This window comes from Sinocyclocheilus grahami, unplaced genomic scaffold, assembly GCF_001515645.1.
Source record: "Sinocyclocheilus grahami isolate Dianchi unplaced genomic scaffold, SAMN03320097.WGS_v1.1 scaffold884.1, whole genome shotgun sequence".
Taxonomy (NCBI): Eukaryota; Metazoa; Chordata; class Actinopteri; order Cypriniformes; family Cyprinidae; genus Sinocyclocheilus; species Sinocyclocheilus grahami.
In genome coordinates this window covers 168375-191296 of record NW_015506063.1, presented here as the reverse complement: position 1 = coordinate 191296, position 22922 = coordinate 168375, and the positions used below count along the sequence as shown (strand labels likewise).

Below are 22922 nucleotides of genomic sequence, written 5' to 3'. Positions count from 1 at the left end.
AACAGACAAACTGGCTATAAATTGCTCTTTGAGAGTGTATCCTTCTTCAAATATTGTTGTGATGAAACATAAGTAGAATGGGTTATTGAAAAAAAATATATTATTATTTTTTTTTGGGGGGTGGGGGGGAGGCCTGCATACATCACCAGAGAGAAGTCTGTTGTTTTTGCCAGAAGGTCCAGTTATGACATTTTGATTAAACGTGATGAAGAAAAAAAAAAGAAAAGAATTTTCATGTCATGATTACTTTAAGGCCTGGTAATCATCAACAACAAAGTCATGGAAAAGTAATTGATCGGAATTTGTGGAAACCCATAAGTTTTAGCCACGCAGCCATTTTTCGAAGATACCATGGATCCATCAGAGTCCAGGGAAGCATTCATTTAGTGTAGCATTCGTTTGATTTCGGAGTAATGACGAGCATGTGTGTGTTTCTGTGGAAGGTGCTGGCAGTTTGTCTGGAATAACTGCAGTGGTTTGGTTAATAGGAAAAGAGGGAGTGTCTATGACAAGCCAATTCACATGCATGCCATTCCCCTGGATCAGAGCGACTCATTCCAGACATGTCTCTCCAGAATTACCATTATTGCACTCTCCGTTCCTCATTTACAGCACTTACACTCATTGCACCCTCTTGAATTGGATGAAAGCAATCAATCGATCTTATCTCCAAGGTAAATCGGTTCCCGGCGTCTGGCAAAACGGTACCAGCACAACCTCTTGATGTCAGTGTAGATGACTTGAGTTCCTGTGAAAAGTGATGAGCGTCTGGGAGTGTGGTTTGCTGATATTTGAGCCTGAGAATCGGGTGGAGGAGTTCAGAGAATGACTGCAGACAAAGGTGTAGAGTGGCACTAGAGTCGTCGCCGCAGAAGAGCTTTGTGGAGATGGTGTCGAGAGGACTACAATGAAAAGTTGGGGAGGGGCTAAAAAGACTTTGCTTTTAGCAAATCCCGAACTCTGCGTATCATTGGTCTGCCAGATGCCCCCAGTGTGAAGGAAGTATCACCAGGGAAACTTGTAGTCTGTCTCTGCACTAACATGCATGAGCAAGGATCCAGGCTGAATCATCCCTGGGAACGGCTGTAGAACTTTTTCTGGCTCGAACCTCTAGAAAAACCCTTCAGTAATGTTCTCGTCTTCTCTTCCACAGTTATATTGCAAAGCCTTTGCAAAGATGGGGGACGACAAGCCTTTTGTGTGCAGTGCTTCTGGCTGTGGGCAGGTAAGTTCGCTTTCACTTTGTCTTGGGTTTCAGGTGTGGGTGTGCTTTTCTGGTTCATAGGGCATTCTCTGGTTATTGAAGAGTGTCGGCTGGCACATCTGAGGGAGGGAGGTGCGCAAGCTGCACCGCTCTGAAAATGTGTTGTTTTTGTCACACTGCAGCCTAGGGCCACACTGATGAAGCTGATAGCGCACTTGTGAAACTGTGCTAACATCTCTTGCACTGTCTGACTCACTCACAAACTTGGCCAATGAGTAATCGCAGCTCAGTTATCATCTACACTTGTCTGGTTTGAGTCAAAGTCCATGCAGGCACTATGAGGAGGTTATTGATGCTAATAAGTGCACGATGAACTTGCAGACGAAAAAAAAAAAGTACCTAACAAGCCAAATTGCAATAAAACTGTTTACAGAGAATGTATGCCTTGATTAAATTTATATGTTATAAATTTATGTTAGAAAAACAGACACATATATATATATAAATATTATATATTTATAAATAACAATATATGTAAATAATATATATAATAATATAATAATGTATATAATAAATAATATATTCTCTGAAAACAAGTCTTAATATCTTATGCAATTATTCTTCTTAAGTAAATTGATTTTGGCTTAAGGATCATAATACCAGAAAATGTATTTTTACACGGGAAAGATTTTCCAGTGTAAGATCTGAAAAATAATGTGGCCTTTGGAGGCATGTGCTGCTTTGAGGCCATTGAAAACCGAAAGAGGAAGTGATCGAGACCCATCCTACTCAGTGAGACAGTGATGTTCGTTTTGTGGTTTTGATCTGAATGTTCTCCTCCACAATTACGTAGAAAAAGGCGTGAAAAAAGTAGCATGGATCAGAATGAGGTAATTTAACAGTTAGACATTGCCTTTCCAATACCGAACACAACAATGATCATTTAACTGTACCATTGGCGGCATAATCTTGAGAATTAAGAGGAACAACATGAACTTGATGAATAATTTATGTTAGCTAGTTGTTTGCAGATGTTTCTTTCTCAGAAGCCACAGGGACCATGATTGTTTAATACGTCTTGCTCTGACCTAGCCAGACTGAGAAGGAAAAATCAGTTTTTCTTACGTAAAAAGGTGCCTTTGATATTTGACATCTCTATTACTATTGCTAATACTTATGATTTGAGCTTATATTATAGTGGACATAATATTTCAACTTGTACTGGTTTTTGACGAGAGATGTGATATTTCTTTTTCATTTTTTAGTCTTGTGATGGCAAAGCTGAATTTTCGGCATCATCATCCTAGTCTCCAGAAATCATTTTAATATGCTGATTTGGTGCTCAAGAAATATTTCATATTCTTTGATTAATAGAAGTTCAAAAGATCATAGAAGTCTTTGTAACAATGTAAAGTCTTTGCTGTCACTTTTGATCAATTTAATGCATCTTTGCTGAATAAATATATTCATTTCTTTTAAAATATCTTACTGACCCCAAACTGTTGAACAGAAGTGTACACTGAAGCATCCTGGTTTCTAAGTTGAATATCTTAATTCATAAGTGGTAATGACGTATCTTGTCGTGAGGTGAAAATAAGGCAGTTTTAAGACTACTCAGCTCCTGTAAACCAAAACTAAAGGGGAAAAAAAGGATAATGGTTGAAATAGAGATCAGGTTGTACACATCTGTCAGTCTCTATTAACAGCGGTGTTCAGCTGCACGAGGGGAGTGAGGGCTTACTCTAGTGGAGTTATTGTTCTTTTGTTGACGAGCAAATGCTGTTTGCGTCATACTGAAGTCCATAGGGGTTTAAGATTGTTTTGCTTCATCCCAGTGAACCAGATTTTCACGTGACTCCTCTGTTTTGTCAACCTATTGTTGAAAAATAACACGCCGAAGGAAACTGAGATTTGAGATTATTAATGCTAGTGCTTGTTTAAAGCTATTTTCAGAGTAAATGAATCCTTTTTATTGTAATTTCCTCTTTATCATATAAAAAACAATGTGCAGCAAAATTCAAATTGGGTTTAACTAAAGGCTACACTTTAGCTAGTGCTTGCTTGTCAGTTTATAGTTTTGTTTTTAGAACAGGAAGTTCAGGACTAACACTACCATTCAAATATTTGGGTTCAGTAAGTAAAAAACAAAAAACAACACAAAAAAAACTTTATTCAGTGCGAAAGAATTAAATTGTTAAAAAGTCACTGTAAAGACACTTATAATATTACAAAAGATTTCCATTGCAAATAAATGCTGTACTTTTGAACTTATTTTTTGAAAAGATTAGCAGCACAACCGTTTTTAAAATCAATAATAATAAGAAATGTTTCTTGAGCACCAAATCTGTATGTTAGAATGATTTCTGGAGGATCATGTGGCACTGGAGTAATGGCTGCTGAAAATTCCACTCTGACATTACATGAATAAACTACATTTTAATATATTTTAAAATTATAAACGTTTTAAAACGGTATACCGGTGCCTAAACGGTGCCTGAACCGATACTTAAAAAAATAAAACAAAATAAAATTACCCAAAATAGGATGCATTGGCCATTATTGAGCGCTATAAACACATTTAATGTCTGTTTCATTCATACTGGACGCCTCGCACAGAAACTCCACATGTGCATCACAGAAGGAATAGAACTCAGGAAATCCCTAATATGGACAAAGGCATTGCTATCGCTGTAACTGCGTAAACAGAAGATATAAACATTTTGAATAATAAAACACTCGACTGCGACAATGTATAGTTTATCTGTGTTATTCAAGCCATCTTTGGTATTTTCATCATTAAGTATATTTATAATCCATTGCTATTCAACATAGCCTTTTTACCATATACTTTTTACAGTATAGAACATATTTCTGCCTCATTCTGTGACAAGAAGCCACATCAGATCACAAAAGGAAGCAGTTGTGGAGTAAAAAGGTTATAGTGTTCTCTTTTGTTGGACAACAGGTTTAGAAACGCTTCTCATTGCAAGTCATTACAAGGGAAGTTTAGCTTTTGGCATTTTAATTTAAGAATGTTTAGCTTAGCTAGCTAACGGTATCTACCTGCTGTCATCAGAGCAAGTGTAATTGCTGCATTCATGCGCTTCTCGGATGCTCTCATTTCCCGAGTTGTGCTTTTAAGTCGGAATGTGAAAACAACATGGACACTTGCGTTACTACAAAGATGTGTTGGATTTGTATTATTAGAGCTTTCCGACTTGCGTTCGTGAATTTTATCAGTCGGGAAATAATTTTTCACGTGCAGTGCCGGTGATCCTTAAGTCCGTTTCGGAGAACCAGAAAACAAATATTTCAATCGATCGCTCAAGCATTTAAGTGGCACCGAAATGAGGCACCGAAATCTGCGTTCTGATTCGGTTCTAGTACATACCGCTTACATAGGTATGGCACCGGGTTTCGGTACCCAACTCTATATGGTATAGGAAAAAAACAGAAAATAATGGGAAGAAGATCAGGAAAAGAAGTGATTTATTTATTTTTTCTGCCCGCATGAGCACCTCAGCTCAACATGTAGGAGCATGTGTACTAACCTTAGGCCAGCAAAAATTTAGATTTTATGCATAGATGACCATGTGCTGCTGGGAGAACTTGGTCAGATTATTTATACTTTAGTATTTGACAAATAATGTGCATTGCTTCATGCATTGCTTGACATGTTGTTTCAGCTACCTATGTTTCCCATTTATGTTGACGTGTATTAATGAGATGAAATGAAAAACATTTAAACAAGGTCTTGAGAAATGCATATACAGGTGCATCTCAATAAATTAGAATGTCGTGGAAAAGTTCACCAAAATCATCACAATTAAAAGAACCAAAGACTTAAACTACTTCAGTCTGTGTGCATTGAATTTTAATACACGAGTTTCACAATTTGAGTTGAATTACTGAAATAAATGAACTTGTCCACGACATTCTAATTTTTTGAGATGCACCTGTAATATTGATCTTAGTAAGGTCAGTTTAATACTAAACTATGCTGCTGAATAACATTATCCATTCTCATTCTTGATTACTAGAAAAGCTCTATTTTTTGCATTTCCCAGTGTCACATACTTCTTTCTGAGAGGAAGGTACAAACTTAAGCTATTACTGCAAAAGAGGAAGTATAAAAAGTCTACTGCATGCACATAAGGCACTCTAGCTGCACTACTTGTCTGTTGGTGTTAATTAGTTCCTGTGTTTGCTTCAGCCATGCTGTTGTCCTTGTGTTGTCATTTAAGTCGAGGGGGAAGAAGCTACGGGCCATGCAGTTGTTGTATTTGTGATGCTGGCACATCTAAAAATACGCCTCTGACGCTTGACTGTGTTTCCACGGCTGAACTGTAACCGTGACACAGAGCCAGAAATAGTCTGAAGAAGACTGTGAAGCCCAGTGAACACGGCTTGAGTCATGAAATCCACACAGAAAGAGGAAAAGCTAATCCTAGAGGCTCCACGTCCGCTCAAGCTGTTTTGGAAAAGACCGCAAGGATCCAGTAGTTGAGGTGCTTCTTCAAACAAGTGTTATTTTCCGTAAACCTTTCCATCAAAAAGAAAAAAACGAAGTGAACTGAATGACGTTTGACCAGTGTAGTCTGATTCCGAATGACTCTGAGCCAGTTCTTTTGAATGAATTAAACAAATACAGGGCTTACCAGTATAGTCCAATTCCTAAACAAATGACTCTTTTGAATTGGTTCTTTTTAGTGAATCAAAAACATGCATCACAACCAGTGTAGTCTGAATCCAAAGCAAATAACTATTTTGGGTTGGTTCTTTTTAGTGAATCAAAAACATAACAGCATGACAGGTGGTGTCCAGCTTCCAAACAAATCACTCTTTTGATTCCATTCTTTTTAGTGAATCAGAAACATATGGCATAAACAGTGTAGTCCGATTCCCGAGCAAATAACTATTTTGAGTCAAACTTTTTAGTGAATCCAAACTCTGCATCGCAACCAGTGTTGTCCGAATCCCAGGCAATTAACCAATTTGAGTCAGTTCTTTTTAATGAATCACAAACATACACTGTAAACAGTGTAGTCCTGAGCAAATAACTTAATAATAAATAAATACGTTCCTGAATGAATGACTCTTTTGAACTGGTTCTTTTTAGTGAATTAAATGTATACAGTACAGTGCTATCAATGTAGTCTGATTCGATGAATGACTCTTATAAGCCAGTTCTTTTTAGTGAATCATACATGCATCACATACATCACATCCAAAGCAGTCTCATTCCTGAACGAATGACTCTTATGATCCTTTTTTTAGTGAATCAAAAACAAAACAACAACAACCAAAAACGTCTTGCTGTGTAATCTTGTACTTACTCCTGTTGTTCATAATTTATTATTAATATTATTTGTTTAACATGTAATTAAAACAGACAATAGGACAATGCTGCTTCTAAGAAGAATGAAAAGTCATTAAAAAGACTGTGTAAACATTTTTTTCAAGAATTGTTGTATAACTCATCATTTGGCAATGGACCAAACAGCTGATTTTCCACATGATCGGTCCATTTTGACATCACAGCTACGCTCACATCTGCATGTAAACATGTTGTCGGCATGGAAGTTCTTGACTGTGAGTGAAGAAGAAGAGTTCACAGTTTGTAATACGTGTAGGGCCGAAGTAAACCACGGGGGAACCACAGAGCTCGATTAACGCTTGTCTGGGACAAGTAGATTTTTTTTAAAGGGGTAAGTGAGAGAGAATTTTACTCATAATTTATTATTAATATTATTTGTTTAACATGTAATTAAAACAGACAATAGGACAATGCTGCTTCTAAGAAGAATGAAAAGTCATTAAAAAGACTGTGTAAACATTTTTTTCAAGAATTGTTGTATAACTCATCATTTGGCAATGGACCAAACAGCTGATTTTCCACATGATCGGTCCATTTTGACATCACAGCTACGCTCACATCTGCATGTAAACATGTTGTCGGCATGGAAGTTCTTGACTGTGAGTGAAGAAGACAGAGTTCACAGTTTGTAATACGTGTAGGGCCGAAGTAAACCACGGGGGAACCACAGAGCTCGATTAACGCTTGTCTGGGACAAGTAGATTTTTTTTAAAGGGGTAAGTGAGAGAGAATTTTACTTGCCCGACTGGACAAGAATCCTTTATTGTATTGAGTGTAAACGGAGATTGATAATGTTTTGATGTCGTGCCAGATGAATGAGAGAGAGTGACTCGTGCAGAAATCAAAACAAATGAGCGCAACATCACACACAAAGCAACTCACAAAAATGTATAGATGCATACTGTGGTAGAAAAAAAAAAGATATTTATAATATGATATACAGTAGGTAAGCAGCATTACACGACCATGATGTTTCCTCGAACATCAGCACGATTGCAATGTGACACTGATTTTATTCAATAGTTTAACAAACAAGTTAAAAATAATTGACTTGCATTTTAGTCACAATATTGACAATATTCACAATATTAACTTAGTCCAGATTGGGGGAAATTGTAATGTTTAAAAATTTATTTTATTATGTAATTTTTTAATTTTTTATTTTTTTGCATTGAAAAAATTGTATATGCTGTAAATTATAAACAGCATATACAAATCAGCAAAAAACGGTAACGACAGGTCACACTTATAAAGAAATCGGAATCAGCCAAGAAAATTGCAGTCTCTACATTTTATGCGTCATATTTCAAAAAGCATCTTTTGTACTGGTTTCTTAAATATCCATGATTCACTGCCTGTGCATCTGCAGCGTACAGTTTTACCACCTTAACAGCTGTTTTGTTTCAAAGGTAAATATAAAAGCACTTTGGAGAATACAAGATTGCCTGGCAAAAATGTTAATTGAATACATCTGTGTAGTTTGCTCAGCCCATGAGCTGTTGTGTCTTGCATGCATAACATCTTGGCTCGAGCACTGGGTCAAAGTGCTAAACCAGAGAACTCCACCTTAGCATTAGTGCTTTTGTCATTTACACAATGTAGTTTGGTTTTTGTATTGTCATGAAAGCTGGTGGAAATTGTTTTTTATTATGTGACAAATGTGGAAGTTCAGTACTTACTGTGTAATGCTGTAGCTGCACTTCTGAACGGAAGCGTAAATAAATGTAAGCGTTGTAAGCCTTGAGGCTGTATAAGGGCACAAAGGTCAGCTGTGAAACAGAAAGCCGCCTCTACTGTACGTCTTTGACATTGACACTGTATAGTTACATCCTATACCTCAGAGACTTTGAGTAGAGCATGGGCTTGGTGAAAAACGATCATTATAAAGTCCTCTCTGGCCTACATTATCTGTTTCGAAAGACAAATCTTGTCAATGCCACTCCTTCTTCTTCCTTTGGAAATATGTCTCTGCCCTGAGGTCTTGAAATGCTCCTTTCTCTTTTTCTGGTCAGATTTGTCTTGTAATCCATCTGTTCATCTGTGTCGCTTTGTAGAGGTTTACTAATGAGGACCACCTGGCTGTTCACAAACACAAACATGAAATGACGCTGAAGTTTGGACCCGCCAGAACTGACTCAGTTATCATTGCAGGTACTTTGCACACAGACAATATGATACAGTATGAATCCACAGTGCACAGTTGTCAAAAATATTCTTTTTGCATATATAAAATCACAAAAAACTAAATAAATAATATATAAATATATGTATAATTGAATGTTATCATATAATATTAATTATAATTTATTTATTAAATTAATTGTAATTATTATTTATTTAATTATTATATATAATATAAATAGTACATTTAATTACTTTTTAAATTAAATTAAAATATATATTTTAGATTTTTAATATAAAACGTAAAAAATTGTGTTAAATATGTGTGTGTGTGTGTTTTAATGATGTAATTAAATTAAATGTCATATTGATTTATAAATTAAATAATTAAATAATATAAATATTGAATGCATTTTTATATTTCTAAAATAAATATTGTAGTGATTATTAAAGGATTAGTTCACTTCCAGAATAAAAATGTCCTGATAATTTACTCACCCCCATATCATCCAAGATGTTCATGTCTTTCTTTTTTCAGTCGCAAAGAAATTAGGGTTTTTGAGGAAAACATTCCAGGATTTTTCTCCATATAATGGACTTAAATGGTGGCCAACGGGCTGAAGGTCCAAATTGCAGTTTCAATGCAGCTTCAAAGGGCTCTATATGATCCCAGCTGAGGAATAGGGCTCTTATCTAGTGAAACAATCGGTCATTTTCTTAAAAAATTTTTACACAAATGCACGTAAAAAGACAGTATTAAGGCTTGTTCACACCGGGACGAATATTGTGTGTGATTATCGCCAACGTTTAACGCCTCTTGACTAAACAAAGGGTGCCAATTTGAGTGTGCATACCGACGCGCAAAACGCGAGGCGTAAAACCTTAATTTTAAAAAAAACGCCTCGGGCTCGTTTTTTTGGTTTGATGCTCCGCGTTAAAAACTGGCCGACCAATGAGCTTGGCGCTTTTGTTCACGTGCCTGGAGCTGCTGAAGTTACAGTAAAACACGACTTGGTGGCGCTCAAGCACAAAACGGTCTTGCCGAGCACACATTGATACCTAACGACGAAGAGGAAGTAAGTAGACGAAGAAGATGCATCGAGGCAAGATGAATGTAGAGCTGCTGGTTTCATTGGTGTCTGAACACAAAATAGCTTTATGACAAACGCGACAGCGACTACAAAAATTTCGATAAGAGGGAGCTGTTATGGAGAGAAATTGACACAAAATGAACACAAAAGACGCGTCAAAAAATGTCAGCGATAAGCGTGCGCGATAATCGTCCCGGTGTGTACGAGGCTTAAGTCATTATAATCCGTAAATATGTCCCCATTGGATGCAACAAATGCCTCGTTTATAATGGGTTTTAATGTTTTTGTGTCATCGCTCCGGCCGGACAGGGCATCACAATATGGTAAGGGGCGTAACATTTCCGTCACACGCTTGAGGTATTCAGCCAATCACAACACACTGGATAGCTGGCCAATCAGAGCACACCTCGCTTTTCAGACCGAGCTTTGTAAAAAAACGACGCGTTTCAGAACGTGGGGCATAGAGGAGAAACAATAATGTACAGTATGTGGAAAATAATGTTTTGTTTTTTGAACCTTAAACCGCATAAACACATTTCACTACACCAAATACACCAAATAATGTTCTTTTTAGCAACATCATATGACCCCTTTAATTTGTCTTTGGTAGGTGCATGTCCCTTGCATCCATCCCCATATGTATGTCCTATGACCTGGAATGCTTGTTTAAATGGCACTGACAAAACAAATAGTACAGAGATTTAACAGTGTAATTCGATATCATTACATTATAGCTGTGGAGTGAAGTGAAGTACCCTTAAGCTAGTAATTTTAATGGGGACAATTCACAACATTATGGTTTTTTGTCACATTAAACCCGGGGGAAAAAACACAAATGTAATAACAGACTTGGACTCAGATTTATCATGTTAAATCACAAGCAGATTTGCTTTGTACTGGTACAGCCGTTTAGCTGCGTGGCACAGTTTATATTGTCCTTGGGGCCGTCTTACATTAGGAAACAATGAGATCTCTCTTTTTCTCGCCCTCTACTCCAGACCAGACGCCGACTCCCACTCGTTTCCTGAAAAACTGTGAAGAGGTGGGCTTGTTCAATGAGCTGGCAAGCTCGTTCGAGCAGGAGTTCCCTAAGGCCCAGGAAGATGAGGACAAGAGGGCCAAGAACCCGGTGAGCTATGGGACTGGGTGGAGGGATTCAGTCAAACAGTCAGACGTGCTCCAAACATGAGGAGCTCGGGCTGCCTGCTGCCAGAAACTCAGATTTATGGACTGCAGAGTTCCCTGTCAGTTCTCATGTGTAGCACCGTCTCGTCTCTCTCTCTCTGTCGGTCACATTCTTCATTTGTCTTTCTTTTTTTCCATGTAGTTGCCTGCTCCTAATTCAGGAGCACTTGATATGAGTTTGCAAACGCCTTCAGACGTTAAGGTGAAAGAGGAGGACCCCGTGGAGGTGGACTCCTCTCCGCCTACCAGCCCTGACTCCATCTCCAGCATGTCAGATAGCAGCAAAGAGGCCTTAAGCAGAGGAAAGGTACATGCTTTATACAAACCAGACTGCTAGAGCAAAACCAAATACTAAAAATACCTAATACCTAAAATGTTAGGATTTTGAAACATGATTCTGACATTGATCGTGTGACTTTTTGTACAGACAGTCAGATGTACTGTACTTTCACTGAAGCACAAGATACTCTTTAGATCATTCTCAAATCATGGAGAACATGATAATCAGGTTTTTATAACCAGAGCTTGAGTTCTGCAAAAGGAGGACAAATCAGATACTAAGACATTATGAAATTCATATACATTTTTACATTGAGCTTTTTGCTTCTATTGGTATGTTAAAATTATCATTTGTAATAAAAAATAATAATAAAACAAGTCAAAATTATTTATTTCATTTAATAATTAATGACTAATGAATGGAAAATTATTATACATGATTTTGTAATTATAATTTTCAAGCATTTATTAAATTATCTAATTAATTAATTAAAATACAATAAATTAAAAAAATTAAAATTAAAAAAAGCAACATTTAAGCATTATCACTAGTGATCTGAAGACTTTTTGTAGAATACTTAGAATATAAAATATATAAAATAGATCATTGCAAGGTATGCTAGCACACATTTAAAGTGGCCACTGTAGAGACCATAATTGTACCATTTCACTAAACTACGTATTTAGCAGTAACTGAACTAGATGTGTTGCATCACTAAACAAACAGTCGTGACTGGATGACTTTTCTTTTGGAAGCAAACAGTGTTGATTTTTGAATTATTTTGTGCTTAGCTGGCTGATTATCTTTCTTACAGGATTCTCCTTCAAAGCCTGCCATCAGTTCGGCTCCCACACCTGCCATAGTGCGTCCTGGCTCCCTCCCCCTGCACCTGGGTTATGACGGCCTGCAGCCCACCATGCCCTCCCCCACCTCTGTCATCACACACACCCCACCATCCAACCGCACACTGGGGTAAGAGTACAACCACAGCCTATCACTGTGGAGCCGTTGTTTTGGGCCGTCAGCTTATTCTCTGTGACTCATTTCTATATGACTCACTGTGCTGCTATAAGTTGGTGTTGTAGTAATTCTTACGAAACCGTGGGAAGCTGGCTCATTTATGCTATACTTGACGTTCAACGAATGTTTGGTCAGGTAGTGGACAGGAAGAGAGCAGAATTTCAGTCTGTGCATTGCTTTCTGCTATTGCTGCTTGTGCAAACTGGAAATTTCTCTACTTCTGTTTTAGATCTCCCACAGTGCCGTACCCAATGATGATGCTTCCCAATGGTCAAACAGTTCCTGTTCTTCCAGGTCCTATGCAGATGCCCTCTGTAATATCTGTAAGTGTGAAGTGTATCTCTGAGTATGGAATATTGATATATGGAGTACAAAGAGATGGCCCACTCAAAGGAAAAAGAATGGAAGAGTTTGTGACAGTCGACTTTTTGTTTACTGTAAAACTGATTTTCAAACTGGGGTCTGCAAGGTGGTACTGGGAGGTCTGTGGAAAATTAATTGTTATTGTTAGAATTAAAGCTGAAATCAAGCCAAATATAAATATTACACAAAAAATACTTATAGAACTGTTGCCTTGAAATGTTCTCTTGGTGACTTACTGAAATAAAATTACTTTTAGTTAAAGTACCAAGATTTCCTAGAAATAAAACTAAATTAGTTTTTAATTTTAATAAAAATAAAGCTAAATAGAATATAACAGTAAATAGAACTGATAAAATGATAAAGCACAAAACAAATTTACTAAAACTAAAATTGAAATGAAAACTGGACATTTAAAAATAAATTCTAAATATATTAATAACTAATATAATAGTATATAAATAATACTAAAATAAGACTTAGGAAAACTTCACAGTAACTACAATTATTTTGATTTTTTTTAATGAATACTAATATTTTCCAGATAATATTTAAATAATTTATTTTAATATTTAAATAATTTTACCAATATTATTAATTATTTAATTTTTAAACAAAAGTTTGTCTTTTCATCACACCATTTTTTCTCACACAGTCTTAAAATATATAGCAGCCTTTATAATTTGTGGAAGAGGTCCTTTGTATCATCTTTGCATCAAGGAGTCTGTAAAAGGCCGTGTATTAGCATAATTTGACTTAAAGAAGCAAACTTTGTTGATTTGAAATATATTCTTGAAATGTAATCCTGACAAACAGTTGGCGATTTCAGTCCTTCAATCACATTCAAGTAGACAGGAGCTGAACTTGAGTACCCATTACTTAGAAAATAGATTCTCGTGACTTACCTTAAAGGGACTATTCTGTGATTCAATTTTAAAGGCAAAGTGTGTAGTATTTTTCCAATGTTAAATGTCATACAACGCCCCCTTGTTTCAGCACAGTGTCACTTAAAACGCTAAAAAATGACCCACTTCTCTTTTAAAATGGTGTTCATGTGAGCAGTTATTTCTGGTCTTTGGAGTCATTCATAATTTGCCTAATGATATGTTTTGCATTTGTCCCTGTGGTGTAGCTGGCGAGGCCCCTGTGTATGGTGCCCAACATTCCAGGAATACCCGGCCCTCCACTAGGGGGCAGCAGCAGCGGCTCGTCTTCACCCTCTGGTTATAACCCCCACAATGAGGCAAAGATGGTGAGGGCAAATCTGTTTCCTTCCTAATCCAGCCTGTGGATCATTTTGCAGAATGCTCGGATGCATAGCTTTCTCTTAGTGTTCCCATGTTGAAAGTCTTTATCCAGCACATCACATGGGTGATAGTTTTCACAACAAACAAACACAGGCTGTTCGGATAAAGCAGCTCTGTAATTAACAGTCTGTATTTCAAATACACTTATTATACAGGGATATGCAAAAAATGCCTATTTTCATAATAGAGTAGTTTGTGGGTGGTTTAACGACTAGTCAGTCTGCTCATTTATTTATTTCATTCATTCATTTATAATAGTCATTTATAATAGATAATTCAGATTATTAATAAATATTATAATAGTATTTAAATAATACTAAAATAACACTAGAAAAATTGCTATGTTTATGTTTTCTCTATTATTAATAAATAGCAGTACATTTCTTGGTTTCTTGCGAGATGTTTGCTTAAGTCATAAGTTCAATCTAGATGACCATCCCGACCTATAGAAATAATAATATGCAGAAGTTCACACGTTTATTTCCTTTCTGTCACATGATTTCTCTCTCTGAGTTACGGTTCAGTTTTATGAAATGACTTCAGAATGCCATCTTGTGCCACATTACCATGGTGTATTTGTTGTTATTCCCAGAGGTTGAAGGCAGCATTATCTCAGCAGATGCCCGCGGCTCAGGGTTGTCTTGGTGTGGCGATGGGGTCCAGTGCGATGGTCCCTCAGAGGGTGGAGCAAAGCCAGCTGCTGGTCCAGCATCCAGATGCCCCATCCCCTGCTCAGCCACAGGTATCGCGTGTTTTTACACTCGAATTGTCGAGTGCAAACATTAAATATACAACAGATGCCTGAACAGATGCCTTCATGTTTGTCAGGGAGCAATATTTCACTTTGCTGTGGCATTGTGCAGTAAACCTCCTTGTTTACTCTGCCCTGCTTTGTTCAGGTGTCACCTGCTCAGCCCACCGGAGGTCGCAGGCGGAGGACGACTGATGATGACCCTGATGAGAGGAGGCAGCGCTTCCTGGAGCGGAACCGGGCAGCAGCTTCTCGTTGCAGACAGAAACGCAAGATATGGGTCAACTCTCTGGAGAAGAAGGCTGAAGAACTCACCTCCTTCAACGTCTCGCTGTCGGTTAGTGTGTGCGGAAGATTTTCTGACTTTTTTTCATCTAAAATGTGAATGAGCCCTGATATATTGCTTACAGCATCTTGAGAAATGTGTGACGTGGTTCCTCTGTCTTTCAAAATTTTGACAGTACATACATTTTTGTATGCAGTGCATGGAAAACCCCGATTTTATGCAATCGGAGCATACTGTGTGGGATTCTGTATCCCATGATGCAGTGCATTTGTCCATAACTTCTAACTAAAGAGTCAAGATTGAACCAAAAGCAGTGTAAACTGTGATGTTGTTACTTTTGTGTGGCAAAAGTTAAGATAGATTTTGTTTGCACAAAATTGCACAAAAGATGGCAAAAAAGGCTGTATTTATTTCCCACATAACTGGATGTCACTCACCAAGATGTAAATATGTAATGTTACAAGATCATGTAACAAACATGTCGCATAACATGCTCTGAAACGTTTAACTTTATTGCAAACATACTGCATACTGTTTCACATACTGGTTATTAATATCTTTACATATACTGCAGTATTGCTAGTATCTCATTCCAAACATAGCCTGAGACTAAATAATTTATTTTATTACAAGTATTGCCATTATTTGAAATTGACTTTATCATTGATACTATTAGTAATAATAATAATTGTAATAATAATTTATTATAAGAATAAAACATTTTAATATATACTTTTAATTTATGTGATTGTTTGTTTTTTATTTTATTTCATTTAGTTTTTTTATTTTTGTTTATTTTACATTTAAATACAATTATTTTACATTAATTATTTTTATTAAAAAATGTATGTATGTATTTATTAATTAAATTGTTTTACCATTACTGGCCTTATTTTATTTTTTATTTTTGTCATGTGTACTGTTATGTTTTTTTTTCTTCATTGGTTTTGTTGTGTGCATTGATGGTTTGGCATTGTACTTTGAAATTTAGTAGATACAAATGTGTTTGCAAGTACTTTGTTGTCAGCTAGTTTTTGTCCAAGTGTGATGATCACACCTTTTTTTTTTCCTGTATTTGTATCTGTACAAGAACGAGGTGTCTCATCTACGAAATGAAGTTGCTCACCTAAAGCAGTTGCTGTTAGCCCATAAAGACTGTCCCGTCACCAACCGCCAGAAGAAAGCTGTCTACTTGGGTGAGTGGAGCTCACGTTGAGGTCTTTCACTTGCATCTGCAGGATCAAACCTTCATTTTTTTATGTCTCTCAGGAGAGGAGCACATGAAAGAGACATCTGAGCCCACGGGCTCCCCGGCACCGGTCATTCAGCACAGCTCTCTGGCCCCCAGCCCCTCATCTGCAGTAGGGCCCAACGGTCTGAGCTCCCGCGCCGCGGCCGAGGCGGTGGCCATGTCAGTGCTGGCGGGGATGGGCAGCCAGCGGGGGGAGAGCGGCAGACCGTCGCACATCATCATGGCCACACAGTCCCACCCATCCAGCAGATGATGAGCGCAGCTAACTGTCTGCCTGGGACTCTCCGCATCCCGGGAGAGGGGCAGATCTGTGAGAGGAGAATGCACTCTGTTCCCATTCTTCAGTCTGGTTCCCTCTCATGCCATCAAGCTCTGGCCTGGAGATCAGCTGCATTCTGGGAATGAAACTGGGACTGTGCACACATACAGTGGGGAAAATATTTATTTGATCCCCTGCTGATTTTGTACATTTGCCCATTTACAAAGAAATTAAGGGTCTGTAATTTTTATGGTTGGTTTATTTTAACGTATAGAGACAGAATACCAACCAAAAAATCCAGAAAAAACACATTATATAAAGGTTAGAAATTGATTTGGATTTCAGTGAGTGAAATAAGTATTTGATCCCCAAGCAAAACATGGCTTAGTACTTAGTGCAGAAACCCTTGTTTGCAAGAACAGAGGTAAGACGTTTTTTGTAGTTGGTCATCAGGTTTGCACACATCTCAGTAGGGATTTTGATCCACTCCTCTTTACAGATCTTCTCTAAATCCTTAAGGTTTCTTGACTGTCATTTGTCAACTCAAAGTTTCAGCTCCCTCCACAGATTTTCTATAGGATTGAGCTCTGGAGACTGGCTAGGCCACTCCATGACCTTAATGTGCTTCTTCTTGAGCCCCTCCTTTGTTGCCTTGGCGGTATGTTTCTGGTCATTGTCATGCTGGAAGACCCATCCGTGACCCATCTTCAGTGTTCTGGCTGAGGGAAGGAGGTTCTCATCCAAGATTTTTACAGTACATGGCTCCTTCCATTTGCCCCTCAATGTGATGAAGTCGTCCTGTACCCATAGCAGAAAAACAGCCCCAAAGCATAATGTTTCCACCTCCGTGCTTGACTGTAGGGATGGTGTTCTTGGGGTCATAGTCAGCATTTCTCTCCCTCCAAACACGGTGAGTCGAGTTAATGGCAAAGAGTTACATTTTTGTCTCATCTTACCACAGCACTTTCTCCCAAGCCTTCTCTGAATCATTTAGATGTTCTTTGGCAAACTTTAAACGGGCCTGTACATGTGCCTTCTTGAGCAGGGGGACCTTGCGGGTGCTGCAGGATTTCAGTCCATTGCGGCGTAATGTTACCATTGTTTTGCTTGGTGACTGTGGTCCCAACTGCCTTAAGATCATTAACAAGCTCCTCCCGTGTAGTTCGGGGCTGATCCCTCACCTTTCTCATGATCATCCTTACCCCATGAGGTGAGATCTTGTACGGAGCTCCAGACCAAGGCCGATTGATGGTTGTTTTGTATTTCTTCCATTTCCGAATAATCGCACCAACAGTTGTCTCGTTCTCGCCAAGCTTCTTGCTGACGGTCTTGTAGCCCATTCAAGCCTTGTGCAGATCTACAATCTTGTCTCTGACATCCTTTGACAGCTCTTTGGTCTTGCCCATGGTGGTGGGAGAGGTTTGAATGGAAGATACAGATTGGACAGATGTCTTATACACCTAACGAGCTGACATTAGGAGTAACTTCTTAAAGTGGCAGGACTAATCTTGTGTTCCACATGGGCACATAACCAATCTGAGGGAGCCAGAATTCTTGCTGGTTGGTAGGGGATCAAATACTTATTTCACTCACTGAAATGCAAATCAATTTCTATATAATGTGTTTTTTCTGAATTTTTTGGTTGGTATTCTGTCTCTATATGTTAAAATAAACCATAAAAATGACAGACCCTTCATTTTTTTTGTAAGTGGACAAACTTACAAAATCAGCAGGGGATCAAATAAATATTTTCCCCCTCTGTACAGAGAGAGACGTAAGGAGTTTGTCGTTCACTATGCCATAGACTACGGGGTCTGGACTCCAAACCATGCTCTCATTTGCATCCTGCTCCTTCCTTCAACTTCCTTCTGCTCCTCCACTGGCTGTAGGACTGCAAAGCACTTCCTGTCATTAAATGTATCCCCACAGACACACGCTGCAATAAGGACATTGCCTAAACCGTGACTGTGCACTCTGTGTATGTGTACGTGTGCACAATAATTCACACACAGACACACACACACATGCAGGCTGCATCTCGAAGTTGCGATGACATATAGATGTGCTGCTGAATATTCGGAGCAGTTTGTTCTGTACAGGCTGGTCATTTCTGGAGGTAATTTTACAGATATCAAAAACAAGGAATACCTTAGAATTTTTTTTTTGTGCACGCTGATTGATAACCAGATGCAAATTGAGCAAGGTGATTCTTACCCAAAACCCCATATTCAGACAGGGAGCTGTTGCACACTGTGTAGAGAGCCTGGTTCAGCCATAAGTGGTTCATCGGAATGCAGAAGCGCTTATCAACTTCCTGATCATGCAAGACGTGGTGACGGTGACTGTAAAAACATCACACACACACACATTTATAATAATAAGAAATGTGTCTTGAACACCAATTCAACATATTATAATGATTTCTGAAGGATCATGTGACACTGAAGACTGCAATACTGCAATACTTATATATATATATATATATATATATATATATATATATATATATATATATATATATATATATATATATATATAAGAATATATAATGTATTAGTAAGTGTGTGTGTGTGTGTGTGTGTTTAAGATAAACATGATGCTTTAATGTTCTGTAGGATCTTCTACCTTGCTATTTTAGAGCAGGTTTTTTAGTTTTCAGGTGGCCATCCCCCTTATCTGACCCTCGCTCATCTTACCTCATTTTTAACCTGATATATACATTCATAATCAACGTGTGCATGTGTGCTTCTCGTGTGGGTGTACAGTAATGTACAAAGGAAAATAGCAGCTTGTTAAGGACTGATACACTAAGACTGCCTTGTTAGCATGCAAACTTTTTGCTATATATAAACTGTATTGTATTGGCACATTGCGTTCAGTTTGGGCTATGGAACCTCATAGTTGTCGTTTTGTTTGGTCCTATCATTGTTTTATTGTGTACAACAAACTCAGAAACTGCAAACAGCATACTGTGTGAGGTCATTATGTATGATTAATTTTAATCAGGACCATTGTGCCCGGTCCAGAGTCTTGAGAAATCTATGTGTTAGCTGTCCTAAATTATACCATTTCCTTTCCCTGTGATCACAATGTTTTTAATTCAGCTTTAGATTGAGTTAAGCTGGCCATGAATTATTAAGGCTCTACGTAGTCTTAGAATTTTTTGCCCTGCCTTTTTCTGTTTTTATTAGTTATTATCTAACTTTTACAACTTGTGAGATAAACCCTGCTGTTGTATTCTTTATGGAATCTCGTTCCGCCACATAATAGAAAAAAAAAAGTTAAATAATTGTTACATAAAATGTCAATATTATTAGATACACTAAGTCATTATGAGATCAACTCTGGTTTAGACTATGAGATGACTATGATATAGCACTATTTACTACAACTCTGGTTGTAGTAAATAGTTATTTAAATTAAATTGCCTTTGCCATAAAACATAAAAAATATGACATAAAAGTATGACATAATTATGAGATTAAAAAGTAGAAAACAGAACAAAAAAGTCATAATTATGCCATAAGTATTTGAATTATGAAATAAAAAGTACACAAGTGGAACTTGTGACAAAAATTCGAAAATAAGAAAATACATTTCTTAAAAAAAAAAGTTTCTCCAAATTACGACTTAGTATGTCATAAAAATTCATAAGATAAAAGTACAAATTTACCAAAAAAATGAAATTGATAAAAACTCTATCAAACTAATTATGACAGAAATCAGAACTTATAAAGTCAAAAATAAGAAAAAAATCATAATTTAGTTTTTTTTCCATAATTTTACCTTTTCTTTCGTAACGATAACTTAGTATGTCATTATTTTTACTGTCATTATTGACAATTATTTACAATTTTGACTTGTCAATTTCTCATGAAAGACTTTTTATCTCATTATGACTTTGTATCTCACAATTTTGACTCTTTATATGATAATTATGTCATACTATTTATTGACTATTTATGTAATAAATATGATTTACCAAAGCATGATTTTTTTTTCTTATGTGGCAGAAATTGGCTTCCATAGTACTCTGCTCAATTTACAGAAATACAGCCCTAGTGCCTCTACCCTCCCATTCAATCACTTTCACGATTACTTGACTGTTATGGTTGATATCACAATCCTTTGTAACACTATTTGTTTCTCTTATTGCTTATCAACACATTAACATACACAATCCATCATAAACAATTAGAAGAGATGAGGATTCCGCCTTATGAATCACATGAGTGCCTCTTGTAGGTTAACCTCACTCCATGTCGCTGAGCCGACTGGTCACATAGCGATATTCAGGCATCTGTCAGGAGATGTTAAAAGCTTTGTATCTGTATCATCAGACCTGGGGTAATTCATTAACAGTAATGCCTTTAATAATTTTCAAACAGCAAGAGAGCACTGCCCTTAATTTTAAGCATACTATACTGCCACCTGCATGTAATAGGGTGCTATTACATGTAACTAGAAAGACTGCAGGGAGCAGAGTATCCAATTCTACTGTTGTTTGAATGCTTTTATCTGTACTAAGATGTTTATCCAAACACATGGTCATTTTATGCAATATCAGACACTTTTAAAAAATAAGGCAGCATGTAATCAAGGGACTAAGATGTACTGTTGTTGCTCAATGTATGTAACTTGAATTTTCTTTCATTTTCTGTTGTTATCTACAGCTTGTAATGCTGCATTAACACAGTCCAAAATGTATATAGGCCTGTCAGAATGCACTTAAAGACATTTTGGGTTCCTTTTTTTCAGTTCAGTGTCTCAAGAGATTGTCAGCTACACTTTTAAATAGCATATCAAGGTTAACCGATATCTCACAAATGACTCCTGGTTAAAGTGTTGACCCTGGCGTTTCTGTTATATCATCTGCTGGTACTGTAGTCATTAAGCCAAACCCATTTAGAGGATTGTTGATCTGAAATGAGCAGAATGGAGAATTTTTAGCTTCACTGGCACTTTTTCTAAGATTTCGTTTTTTCATACGCTGCCAGGACTATACAAATGACCTGTTATAATAAATCTTTGTGTGTGTGTTTTCTCATTCTATTTTTGTTCGTCTAACACTTACTCAAATATTTGTAGTTATTTTGATTTGTATAGATGAATACGAATGCCTGATTCCCCCCTTTACTGATAATCACTTTAAAGTTGTACCAGGTTTCTGTCTTGATGGACTTTAATGATCCATAATTCCAACATAATGCACAATTAATTTATTATGGAATTAGTTCATGCAAGTCAAATTGAATGCAGTTTCCCTGAGATAGATTGAACAAAACAAAAGTCATTTAGAATAGGATGATCTTATAGGCTAAAGGAAAAAAAGGATATTGTGGAAAAAAATGCGTTAAGTGTATGTCTTTAATGGGAAATAACCTCACTCCATGTTGGACTGATAGTTGTTGGAATTGTCCTTGTAATGTACATATGTGTACTATATATATTTGACAGTTTTTCATGCATGTTGAAGTGAAATACTCTGAACACAGTGCTGCAGTTTTGATTAAATGAAAAACAAAACAAAAGTTTCTAGTCTTATTTAGGCACAATGAAAGATTGTACATACTTAAAATGTTTTATGTAATTCTTTATAATTTTGTTTTAATATAATATAATTGGGCAGAGTTTGATTCTTGTAATTTAGAGATTTATTGGTCCACTAAACTAAAATTCTGAAAATATTTTTGAGTACATCCAGGGCTTTTTTTTGTGATACCAAAAGTTTGGAAGTGTGACTTACATGTTAATGGTAATATATGGTTTCAAAATTTTATGGAAAATTTATTTTTAGATTCAACCTATTTAATAAAAATATACAATAATTTTTATAAAAATATATACAACATATTGAATATCGATAATATAAAATAACTCACTCAAAGTAGTAATAATCTACCTATATATGCAAAATATTTAATTTAAAAATAAAATACATAACTATATTTAAAGAAATAATAATGTTTTTTATATATTGGTCTTATATTATAAAATATACATACAATATGATTTAAATATCAGTAATATAAACGTATCAGTAATAATATATTATGTATAATGATATGTATTAAAATAAATAAAAATTATACATAACTATATTAAAATAAAAAATATATGTATTAATTTGATGTATTAACATGTACTGTTTCTTATGCACCAAAGACTATAATAGTCTTATTTTGTAAAATATACATACAATTTAATATTATATTTAAAAATTAAAATAAATACACAAATCCATTTTTAAAATGTATATTTATTATATATTATTATATTATATTTAGATGTATTAACAAATAATTTTTCTTATGAATAAAATGTATATTTATTATATATTATTATATTATATTTAGATGTATTAACAAATAATTTTTCTTATGAACCAACAAGTTTTTGAAGGTAAAAGTGCTGTGGTGGTACAATGGT

The 22922-nt window shown here is 36.3% G+C and overlaps 1 protein-coding gene across 1 annotated transcript; it reads left to right on the top strand.

The window, feature by feature from the left end:
* The first annotated feature begins 426 nt into the window (after positions 1–426).
* On the top strand, positions 427–16705 carry LOC107563644 (cyclic AMP-dependent transcription factor ATF-7-like). The gene is made up of 11 exons (XM_016248564.1): positions 427–1225; positions 8636–8732; positions 10792–10922; positions 11121–11285; positions 12073–12230; positions 12508–12601; positions 13771–13890; positions 14538–14687; positions 14845–15033; positions 16073–16178; positions 16252–16705. Exons 1-11 carry the CDS (start codon positions 1130–1132, stop codon positions 16485–16487), a joined length of 1542 nt encoding a protein of 513 aa, XP_016104050.1. The 5' UTR covers positions 427–1129; the 3' UTR covers positions 16488–16705.
* Positions 16706–22922: the final 6217 nt, after the last annotated feature.